General features: G+C 44.2%; 2 protein-coding genes across 2 annotated transcripts in view; one reads left to right on the forward strand and one right to left on the reverse strand.

The window, feature by feature from the left end:
• Nucleotides 1-1726: 1726 nt before the first annotated feature.
• On the reverse strand, nucleotides 1727-8848 carry FKBP14 (FKBP prolyl isomerase 14). Its single transcript, XM_071561023.1, has 4 exons — nucleotides 8515-8848; nucleotides 6756-6907; nucleotides 4042-4169; nucleotides 1727-2205 (listed from the first exon to the last, which is right to left on the reverse strand). The coding sequence occupies exons 1-4, from the start codon at nucleotides 8712-8714 to the stop codon at nucleotides 2047-2049; spliced, it is 639 nt and encodes a 212-aa protein (XP_071417124.1). The 5' UTR covers nucleotides 8715-8848; the 3' UTR covers nucleotides 1727-2046.
• Nucleotides 8849-9302: 454 nt separating this feature from the next.
• The window catches only part of PLEKHA8 (pleckstrin homology domain containing A8), a 30482-nt gene continuing 27561 nt past the window's right edge, over nucleotides 9303-12223 (forward strand). The window contains exon 1 of the mRNA XM_071561025.1: nucleotides 9303-9455. Coding sequence (XP_071417126.1) covers nucleotides 9416-9455 — 40 coding nt within the window. The 5' untranslated portion in view covers nucleotides 9303-9415. The remainder of the gene's footprint in view (nucleotides 9456-12223) is intronic.

Here is a 12223-nt window from a genome sequence, read left to right on the forward strand (position 1 = left end):
CTCATATAGTCAACAGAGAAAGACTGAATACTGTATTTGCTAAGACATCTATCCCAACACAACACAAAAAACACACATGAGATGAGCTGCCCCAGGCGCCTAATGCTCCGCTGACTGCAGGGGACATCAAGAATCCAGCACAGAACATGTAAGCAACCTTGGGTAGGCTGAAGTCAGGCAAGCTTGACTTTCCTAAGTGATGAGAAAAAAATATCAATATGCAAAACCATGACCAGTAAGAGCTAAATAAGTAATGATTATTTCCTCACAATAAAAGCATCAGGGCAGGTCACAAGCCTAAAACTGAAGGGAAATATTTTCCTACACTATTCTACCGCAAAACTCACTGCCATAAAGCAAAAGTATGAATGAGTTCAAGAAAAGTAGATGGCATCATCGAGGAAAACCACTTAAAGGGTGCTGAAAACAAAATACAATGCTACAATTCCCTGTCACTTAGAACACCAGCCACAAGATACTGGAAGAAAAACAAAACAAACAGCCAGCAGGCAAGCTCACTGCATATCTTCACTGTATATCTTCAGTTATATCTTTTCCCTTCAGAAAAACAGTCACTGTTGACAGCAATCTGTAATGTCCATATGCAGCTGAACCCCACTTAATGAAGCAGTCTTCTAATCCCCAGTTGCAACACTAGATGGCAGGAAAACATCCATCTCACCTACAGCACTGAGAACCTTGAATACAGTCCCACTTGGCAGTAGTTAAGGGTTAGTGTACCACAGCAATCTGTTTCATACAACCAGATTTGCTTTGTGTCCTTAGACACCTTTCAGCAACATTTTTCAAGTACAATGCTGTGTTCGTAGACTCCTAAGTTAGTGATGTCAGAATACAGGCTCCTCCTTTCCCTGATACACCTTGCCCTCTCATTTAAGAAATCATGGACAATTGCAAAATGTCTCTTCTCTCCAAAAACAGTTCAAACAATTCCTTTTTGTGTTTGAAATTCTCATATTTGCCATCTTTGTAAAGACACAGCACCATAACATTTACTTCATGCCTCTGGTTTTCTAAAAATTCACTTTATTATTTTAAATTCACATCACTTATGTGCTATTTGTGAAAAATACTGCAAAGGGGCAATAACACAAGTTCTGCAACTCATGCAGCTGCAAAGCAGGCAAGCTGACAGAAACTGTTCTTCAGGCCATACTTATCCTCCTGTCAGTACACTTCTCCCCTTGTAATGTTCTCTTTAAGATCTCCCTCAAACTGTGAGGAGAAAAGTGTGATCTTTTTTATGAATGCAAACTCTGAGTTTCAAAACCAATGTGTCTGTACATTTAAAGGACATCACCTCCACACTGCAGCATAACTTGCTGCTTTCCAAATTACAGACACTCCCTAGAATGTTGCTGGCAGTAGAAATGAAAGTCTGACAATTAACTCCTGCCTTGTTCACAGAATTTAACAAAAAATGCAAACAATTATTAGCATGGATGGTAACACTCTCCCTTCAGATGGGCAAAATCAGCACAGAATAATCATTCTTCTCATTCAGCTTTGTATCATTTTCTCAGCTGTATAAAGAGATGCTGATGCCTTCTAGTACATCTTTTCTTATATCTGCAGGAAAAAACCCAAGGTCAGCACTGCTTTTTAAGCAGTGACACAGAAGAGAGGTCAAGTAATTAAGCCACAGACTAGAAGTTATAAAGTAGTTGCTGAAAGTGATCTGGACACACATAAATCACACAGAAAGTCATTGAACTGGATTTTTATTTTCACAATGTTTGGTAACTGGAAAGTTTGTTTCAGTTCTGAAAAATAAGTTAATACAAAATTTAAAAAATACTGATGTGCAAGTCTTCACTGTATAAAAGGAGGTACATTTTCATACTTTAAAATAGTTTAAAACAGTTCAAAACATTTGTACATAATAAACAGAAATTTCCTTTTATATAAACAAAGTTTCTTTGCCAACAGCAATTGTCAACTCTGAAACATAAAATTAGGATGACAAGAGAACCAGACAGTCTAAGTTCCTGCTATTTGTATCAAAAAAAATTATGCCACCGTTTTCTACAGCTCATCATGCTTGTATGTAAATTCCCTTGCAGATATAAACCCATCACTGTCTTCATCTTCTTTATCAAAGATGTCTTCAACCAAAGCATCATGCTGTGTGTCATTTACCACTGCTCCATGCTTTTCAAATTCTTTCTTCAAGTAAATTTTCACCTATTAGACAAAAGGTGAGAGAGACCATTTTTAGGCGTATGAAAGAATTGATGACTGTAGAGTAAGAGAAGGCCACCATGTTCAGGATGGTAGTATTAGATAACAGATAATCTTCCCTCCTGTACCACTGCCAGAATAATACTTGTCTGACTGATTCTGCAGCTCCCATCAGTTATTAGACCGTTAGTAATAGAAGTGACAGTAGCACTAGCAAATCTGCTGTCATAGCTTTATGGTATCTGACTGAAAAATGAGCCAGGACAGCTTGTCATCTGATGTCTATACAGTAAAGTATAAATAGCCAGGCAGAAGTTACTAGTTATCAGTGGGTCAGAGACCCAAGCAGCTTTTCTATGTCCTAGCACTCTTACAAACCAGTAGATGTAAACAGCTGACCCAAATATATACAGAAATCTGTCACAGTCTCAGTGTTTGCTGCTATAATGGGAAATACATTAAAAAATCCCTAGACATCTCAAAATTTTGAATGACAAAGAGTCAAGGTACCTTTTAAAGATTTCTGGAACAGTTACTTACATTAAGCTAAATACTAATGGTATGCAGTGTTCTGAAAAAGATCAGATTATTTTTACTAAGTTTCTAAGGTTTAACTGTTGAGAAACCAAGTGTTCGGAATTGCAGAGCCTTCTACAGGATAACAGTATCAACATACCCATCTGTGAAACAGATACCACTTGCATAAGAACTGCAACAGTGGACTGTTAACAGCCAGATAAATGGGCCATTTTTCAAGTCTGTTTTATTAATTTTACACTCTGGTATTTGTAAGGGCATTGCTTACAATTCCAGTACAAAGATATTAGACACGCAGTATGCACAGTACAAATGATAAGCCTTATGGGTTTAGTAAACTGTACCACACCCAAACGAAAAAGAACTCAGTTGTTTATACTGGCTTTTTATGGATCACTTTTGCACACTGGAGCAGAAAGACTGAAAATAACAGGCAAACAGAAGGTGAATACTGCTGAATACACATCCTTTACAGAGTGAATGCTATGAAACAGGACTCCCCTACAGCAGCAGAACTTCTAATTTCGGTGTATTAATAAGTCAGCAATTAACTTCAAAAAGTCCTTAAGTCTGTTTTATTTCTAAGATGTTTTCCTTCATCCAGGTTTCCCATAATTGTGGTACACACATGGGTCACATGCCCACACTTCAGTTTACCAAGGCTCCTCTTGAACCTGCAGTCCAGAATTTTCACTAGGATTCAAGGCTCAGAGCAGTGAGCACAGATGTGCATCCTTGGCTTAGTTTTACTGGAAAAGTCTATTGTTAAAGTGCAAGTAAGTATGCGAGCTGCAGGCAGGCAAGACAGCCAAACCACAGACAGGAGCTAATTCTTGAGCCAGGAATAGTAGTAGTTCAATAGCAGTCAGCAAGAAAGACACCAGCATGAAAAGGCACAAAACACAAAAGGCAAAAATACAAAGCAAAGAATTGGAAGGCAAGCAACAATTAAAGTCATCTCCAGAGAAGAAGAGAGACTCAGCCTTCCCCACATGACTACCGACCACCTGGTTACCAATGACCTTTTGGGTGTTTTACCTTTAAGGATAAGCATATCAGTACAGCACTTAAGCTAACAACTCCTTAATCTCTAGTTACCTGAACTGTCCATCACTCAATAAATAATTTCCTTAAGCACTAAGCAGTGCGCATTCTGCTTGCTGAGTTGCTCTGTGAGCAGCAGTAGCTAACATCTAACTTGGGTATAGATACTTCCCTAATAGGATCAAGTAAAGCCTATGTTTTTTTTTTCACTACCCTATCCTGTTAGATTTGCACACAAGAGAAGAGTAACACACTCACCTCTTGCTTGGACAGTTTCCAGTCATCATTAAGATCCATCTCTTGGAATGACTCATGAGACCTTGGTCCATTTCTAATTTCTAGAAGGTCAATGTTGAAAATCAGTGTGCTCTCAGGTGGAATTTTTCCTGCCCAAAGTGGAAAAAAGTTAAAAACAACTCCATATTCAGTGCCATACAAAAGCCATATGCATCAGAGCAATGTTCCAGTAATCCTACTCATCTTGAGACATCCTGCAGTTTGAACTAACAAGGGTGAGTGTTGCAACAGTGATAACCATAACCATTTCAGACTGTGGCCTGGACTCTGAGCACCCTTACAGCACATACGCAACTTTAGATGCAATTACTTTTGTTGGAGACTTGTAGGTATTGATGAGTTAGTAGGACTAATGGACACAGCAGCAAGAACAAAGAATTTAGTCCTCCTCCCGGTACACCATTACCCCGCCAGTCTCCAAATTCCTCTCCACTGCCAACTGACATTCTGTATGTGCTATTCCACCAATGGAAAACAACTCTTTTGAAGACAAAGACAGAAGGGCAGCAACGACATCAGTATCCCCCCACAGCTATCCCTGGACTGCTGCACAAAGCACTGACCCTTTTCTAAACACACAGCAGAACTAAGTATATAAACCTGATCAAATTAAATGTGTTGTCAGAATGTCATTTTTGATGCAGGTGAAGAGACCAGTAACTTCCAAACAGAGTCACAGAACAATCCCCCCTCCCCACTGACACCACCCATCAAGGATTTCAGTTTATCAGGCACTGACTTTTACAGGAATGATATATGCCCTCATGCTGATGGCTGACACTACTGTCAAAGACCTTTAAGCACACCATTTTGCCCCTTTATACAGGGAGAGGTTGAGTAGGACCAAGTATATTCCTATATTGGATGACAGAACCTCAAAAATACTCCTATGCCTTGAGAATATAGGGAAAAAACTAATCCACATGATCTACTTTGGAGATATAGTCCTAAATATACTCTGAGCTGCAGCAACAAACAAGTTTGTAGATTTCTGGGATGAACAAACATGCAGAAACTTCTGGAAATAGAGGGCACAGTCCCCTGTTAAGAGTTTGGAACACAGGTAATTTTTCTGAGTGTTACAGAGAAAAAGGCATCTGACTTGAATGATGAGTCAGAAAGCGAGAAAGGTGGGAGGGAAATTATTTGCATTCGGAATAAAGTCTGAAGAAAATGAAATAATTCTATCTTCAAGGGCATCACTGAAAACAGAAACATAATTGTGTTCAAATATTTCAAAGTCTTCCAAAAGCAAGTCGTTTCTTACAGTAGTGTTTATTCGTTTAACCTTCTTGCACTACACACAGAGGTGAGGTTCACAAGTCTTTGGAGAACAACTATGGTGCTTTACATATTAATGAAAGTAATTAGGCCTGTGATGACTGTGAGCACTGCAGCATTTCACATCTTTTTGGAGAAAAATTTACAGCTGTGCCCTGCATACAGCCAATTAGCTGACCACCTGTTCTGTCCTATAAACACGATGATTACTTCTAATACTATGTCTTGAACCCCAAATCAAGGCTTCTAGAAAAGTAGGTTTTAGAAGGGTACTTTCAAGAAGTAGGGTATGGATTATGCTGTATCTATGGAATACTAATTAGTGTGAGGTAACACAGAGTACTGCTTAGCCCCTGTTCACCCCTACTTGCCAGAAGATACAGACATGTAAATGCTTCTCATTCCTAAAATATTAATGAGAGACAACATTAGCAGGATGGACTGTATGTTCCTAGACATTTATCCATTCTGCTTTGAAACCTTGCACGACCATAGGTCATTTGTGGCAACTCTTGTCATGACAAAAAGACTCATAATAATTGCTAAACAAGTTAACTAAAACAAACCCTGTAAAGCAGAAATAGAACTCTCCCACATCATTCAAGCTGTCCCTTGCTTAACTTCACTTTCCAAATCTGGCTCTCCCATTAAAATAGGAATCTGGAAATCTTTGAAAGGAAATTCTCTAAACACCATCAGTTGTAGACAGGTTGAGAAAACTCTATCACACTTTCATCTGTCTGCACACCACTCAGTACATTTTCAGCAGGTGACATGACTGCTCATGCATCTGCACATCTGACTGTGGGCAACAGGTACCACTGCCCAGACTGAAAATAACATTAAAAGGAAAAAAATTAATGTCCCTATGTGGAAAAATAAACTGTGATTTTTCACTGTATCAGCTAAGAACTGGTTGGGCAGCAGTACAGGGAATTTCTTAGGGTTCTAAAAGAAACCTGCAAGCAAGAATGAGGCCTGCACATGCACATTCATGAAAGATTACCACAAAAACAGATGCAACAGCGAAAAAGCCAATTGTTACCTAAGCAACCACCTTCACTTGACTGTAGAAAGAAGGGAGCAAAAAAACAACAACAAAAACAAGAAAAAGCAGAGCATTGTTGAGGACAGCAGTCACAGAAAAGACTCTTACAGCACCCCAGCTACCATCAATTTGTTTTGTTTTTTTCCCCTGCACTCACCATATAACCACTTAATGGTTATTTCTGCAGAAAATAAATTTGAGAGAAAGAGCACCTGACTCCATCAATTTTTCTTATTTAATGAAATACGCCTGGAAAGCTTGAAAGCTTGCGAACCTTTTAGGCAATACCAGTAAAAAAGAGAGATTAAAAACAACTGAAGTAAGGAAAAGACTTCAGGTGTTTTACCTTTCCCTTCTTTTCCATAAGCAAGGGCAGGTGGAATAGTCAGCTTGCGCTTCTCTCCCACACACATGTCCTTCAAACCTCTGTCCCAGCCTTTGATCGCTTCCCTTATGCCCAGGGTAAACCACATAGGCTGACCGTTGTTATGCTTGTGACTGGAAAAGAAAGGAACAAAACACTTAGTATTTAAACACCTAGTCCCATAAAAGGCACATGGAACAAATGGAATATGCTCATAACATAGATATATAATCAAAACCACACCACCACGTGGCACCTTCACATTTCTTAAATGAAAGACTTTAAAGTCTTTAAAACTTATGCTTTGCATGACAAAGTTCCTTGAGAAGTGGAAAGAAATAAAGTAACATCTATATGGTGCGTTTATGACAACATTGACCAATCTGGATCCCCACCTTCACCTCCCTGATCACATTTTTCAGTTGGAAACTGATCAGACCAGAGAGGCATTTCTTAAAAACCTACAATCAAGGCCATGCACACTCCTCGGTAAATTGTACATCAAAAACCAGCTTGGTCATGACTACAATATACCTTTTAACATGCTTAGAAGAATCAGTCACATCTCTTCCAAAAAAGCCGAAAAAAACTCGAACAGCAAAACAACTACACAACAGATAGTCTAGGAAAAAAAAAAGACATAAAGGCATGCAAAATATTCAAGTTTAAATTAGGAAGACCCAATTTAAGCAGGTGGTACAACCCAGACTACTTTCACTCACTCTACTGACAGACACAGAATTTAAAAGCTCTATTTACTAGTCATGCAGGAAAGGTGCTTAACAAGAAAACAGAGCACTTACAGAAGTTAGTCAGCAGCAAAGACTTAAGAGTGTACTAAAGTCCTTTTAGAGGCAAGTTAACTACAAGAGAAAATTAGTAAGATTTTAGCTGAATCGTCTGCAAGAGCATAAACATGCAAAACTGTCTTTTTTTTTTTTTTAATACGTTCCACAAAAGTAGCCCTCAGGCACAGCCTGCAGAGACTTGAGCATTTTGCTGTCTCCCACTATTAACACTTCGTTGATGTTTTACAGGAAATCCAGCATTAGCAAGCCGTTGCAGACTCTTAGCAGACTCCCTTCAGTTTTTGGCTCTCCCTCCTATTTGCATTACTGTGGCTCTGGTATGTTGACTTGTCTGGTCAGGGGTAGCTGAAGAATACGCCGTTTCAGGAATGAAAAGCTGTCACTGTGCTGCCGGTAGCGGAAGGACACGTATAACATTCTTTTTAAACTTTAGATGTTTGCTTTAGAAACCAGATGAAAATTCATGCATAGCACAAGACATCATAAACCAAAAACTGCACCTAAATCACAGATGAAAGAATGGCTTGGGTTGGAGAGGACCTCAAAGACCATCTGCTTCCAACTCCTCTGCCATGGGCAAGGACACCTCCCACTAGACCAGGTTGCTCCAAGCCCCTCTCACCTGGTCTAGTGGAAGGTGTCCCTGGCCATGGCAGGGGTGGAAGCAGATGATCTTTAAGGTCCCTTCCAACCCAAGACTACGATTTTATGATTTGGGATACGAGATGCCCCATTCCCATCCCTGGGAATGTTCAAGGCCTGACTGGATGAAGCTCTAAACTTTAAATTCCCGTCCAACCCGAGCCATTCTAAGATTCCATTTTACACGCACACATCCCCCCCACACACACACACACACGCACAGGTATTTAAATGTATTTCCCCGTGCAGGCTCACCCACCAGCTCGCCCGGAGACGCGCCGCTTACTTACGTGGAGTGAAACATGGAGCCGTCCCTCTCCAAGTAGCCCTCGTAGTGGACCAGCATCAAGTCCCCCCACTTCGTCCTCCTATGGCAGAGGAACGGCTTGTGCAGCACCTCCACCTTCACATCGGCGGGGGGAATCAGCGCCGCGCCCGCCCGGCCCAGCGCCACGCACAGCAGGGCGGACCACAGCAGCGCCGCCGCCATCGCCGCCCACCTCCCCTCGGCTCACCGGGCCATCATCCCGCGGCCGCAGCCCCGGGTCCGGCCCGTCCGTCCGTCGGTCCGTCCGACGTGGCAGCGCCGCTCACCGCTGCCAGCCCCCAGCTCCCGACGGCCCGGCTCCGGCGGCGCGCCCTCTGATTGGCTCGCCTCAGGGCAAACCCAGGCGAACCTACCGTCCATTGGACCACATCCCTGTCCATCTCGAGGCTTGTCCAATCGACAGCCTTAGACGAGACGGGGTGGGCGGGCTCGGACGTTCCAGGAAGTCACAGCGCCGGCGAGCGGGGCAGCCCCGCGGAGCGCGCGTACAACGGAGCCCGCCGCTGCCGGCCGCTGATTGGGCAGTGCCGGACGGAGTGCGCGTTCCCATTGGCTGCGGGCGGCCACCTGCTCCGGGCCTTCCGCGCCCATTCCTGCCCCGGCCCCTTCGCTCCCGCCAGTCAGGCGGGCCGCGATTCACAGAGCAGTTTGCGCTGACGTAGCGCCGCGGGGCCGCTCCGCGGGTGCGCGGCTGCGGCGCGTCCTGCGCCGGGGGCGTGGCGGCGGCGCGGGCCGGGTGGGGCGGGGCGGGCGCGCCCCCGCGATGGCGCTGGGTGGCGGCGGCGCGGCAGGGCGAGGTCGGCGGCGGGCGGCGTGAGCCCGCCGGGGGCGGCCGAGCTGCATGGGGCCGGGGCCCGGCCGGCATGGAGGGAGTACTGTACAAGTGGACCAACTACCTGAGCGGTGAGTTGCTGCCAGTGCTCAGCCGCTGCGGGACGGGGGCCATCATCTTCTTATCTATATATATGTATGCTCTTACATATATGTATATGTATATAATCGCTGGTGTTCGCTGGGTGCGGGCCGGCGGTGCCCCCTGACCTCGCCGTGCCGGGAGCAGCCCCGGCACTCCCCGATGCCCCCGCGGCGCTGCCGCCCGGCACTCCTGCCCTGCCGGTGCCTGCCCGGGCCGGGGGCTGCGGGCGGGGGCCCCGCTTAGCCTGGAGTCGCCGGGCCACGCTCGGGCAGCGAACTCCGCCGGTCCGCACACACCCCCTGGAACTTCACTCAGGCGAGCTGGGTATTCGGGAGAATCCCAGAGCGGGGAGGAAAAGGCGCTGCCATTCAGCCCCGCTTGGGGGATTCGAATGAAAATGTATGCAGGAAAAAAAGAAAAAGAGAAGAAAGAGAAAGGGGGGTTGTCCTGCTAGCTCTAGGCCAAGAGTTTAATTTTCGGGGTGTTCCCGTGCCAGGAAGGCTTGTCTGCCACGGCAGAGCGGCAGCAGCCTGGGTGGGCAAGGTGGGGAAGGGTGGTGGGGTCAAGAGGGACCGCAGGCATGGGCAGGGTCCGGTACCACCGGTGTTCCTGTGGGATGGCCACCACTGGGATGTCCACATGGAATCAGAAGCAGAGACGTGGGATTCGGGGTTGTGGGTGCGGGTCTTGCCAGCTGCAAACCTCTATGTGTTTCCTTGGAGCCAGTATGGAAACTTTGATGGTCAGAGAAAAGTAACCGCGGCCACCTCGGCGTTGCCAGGTGCGAGTCTGGCTCCGTAGTGCGTGTCCGAGGGGCTACCGCCTTGCTTTGGCTTTTTCCAGAGAGGCTGGAACAGCTGCACCTCCCTGTTTGCCGGAGAAGTGTAAGAAATCAAACAAAGGAAAAGCTGAAGCACAGGCGAGTGTTGAGTTGATTCGACAGGGGATGGGGAGCAGAGTGCACGATCCTGGAGTTACTGGAGTGCTCTGAGATTGCTGCGACTTTCCCCTTTAGGGAATAGGTGTTGTGAGAGGACTCAAAATTTGTCAGGTCTCACTGAATAGACATGGATTTTTGTTATTGTGTCTCTTAATTATTTGTGAATGCTCTTGAGTTATGTAGTCTGTAAGAGTAGTGGCCATGCTTGGCTTTTCCATTTCAATTGTGGAACTCTGGCAGTGATATTAGTCCTTTCCCCATACTAAAAATGTCCATAGTTCAGCTGATGTCAAGTTTTACATGTTTTTCTTTGCATTGCTGAGATGCTGGTGTGTATTTGGAAGCCTTGCACTTGCTTTTGTGCCATGAGATCTGGAGAATGTGTCTGTGGGAAGCGGTGCATGTTGCAGTAACTGACTGGCATTTGACATTTTAGTATTAGTGCCTAAGTGTGCATGTGGTTGGATCAGGTGGATTTGTCTTCTGTGTTGATGAAGACTAAGAAATACTAAGTCTCCATCAAAATTAAATTTCTTTTTGCTAGCCACATTCTTAAGCACTCCCAACCAAGTGACCCCTCATGCAGAAGAGTAACACTTTGCAAACCTCAGTCTAAATGAATGCAGATGGAGAGAAGCTCTTGGATGTGTGAGATTTGCACTGTCTTAAAAGTAAAATAGGTTTTATTCTCAACTGAGAGAAAATTTGTGGTGGAGGATTGTAGCATCTTTCTGACTTTGTTGAAACTTGACTCTGCTAGTCAATGTAGTGGTCAAGGTCACTCTAGGCCTTTTCTTAGATTGCAGACTTGCATGTGCTTTCTTTTGGCATAACATGAAGACTTCCTGCCCTGAAGCCATTATGTTATAAATTTATGGGGAGATACAAAAAAACAAATTCTTTCTGAAATTTGGTGTTTATTGTAGCAATAGCAAAGAGCTGGAGAGTGAGAGACAGCAAAGCCGCCTTTTAGAGATTAAGGGAGGTAAGAAGGTACAACAATAGGTCATCCAGAACAGTATTTCTGCCAGTATTCTGCCCCCAGTGTGCTTTTCATATTGCTCAAGGTTGACTAATCTGGTGCTGCATAGTGTGAATGATGCATGCAAAAAGCAGGGAAAGTCTGTGCCATCTCTGTATATCAGTGTGTGCCTGTGCTACTAACACAGTGCTGGTGTAAACATGCACAGCAGGTGCTTATGCCCTTTCCTCCTCAGAATGAGGAACACTCCTTAGGGTCAGAGGGGAGATAGGTCATTCACCAAAGAACAAGCTAAAAACTGTAGGAAAGGAGAACTGCTTTTCCTTCTTGCTATGAGAGAGTAGCTGATGGTAGTTTGTTGGTAGTTGAGTTTTTTCTGGGAATTTTGGTTTTATAATGTCTTATGTCATCACCATCATGAGAGGTCAAGTCCACGTCAACCTATTTCCCCCCAGCTCTTGGGCCAGGAGCTAGGTCTGTACTGCAACTTGCATGGTTATTGACAGCAGGAATATTTCAGAAGTAGGAAACAAGTTTAGCTTTCTGTGGGCAAAGGGCAAAGAAAGCACAGCATGATTGCCAACTACTGAAAAACAGATCAGTTTGCCTTACTGCTTAAACTAGTTATCTTGTTTGTAATGAATGCACTTGTTTGCTTTATATAGATTAGGATAAATTGAATCAGTATTACCTGGTTGCCACTTGGAGATAAGGTTTTTCCTCTGGTGTTGATTCTGCGCTCACGCTCATGTTGTGGTTTCTATGCGTAGGATTTCCGGTGCTGCCTCTAAAATCTCTTAATTTAGAGAACTGAGATTTTAGAGTTACTCTCT

This window comes from Pithys albifrons, chromosome 7 (assembly GCF_047495875.1).
Source record: "Pithys albifrons albifrons isolate INPA30051 chromosome 7, PitAlb_v1, whole genome shotgun sequence".
NCBI classification, from domain to species: Eukaryota; Metazoa; Chordata; class Aves; order Passeriformes; family Thamnophilidae; genus Pithys; species Pithys albifrons.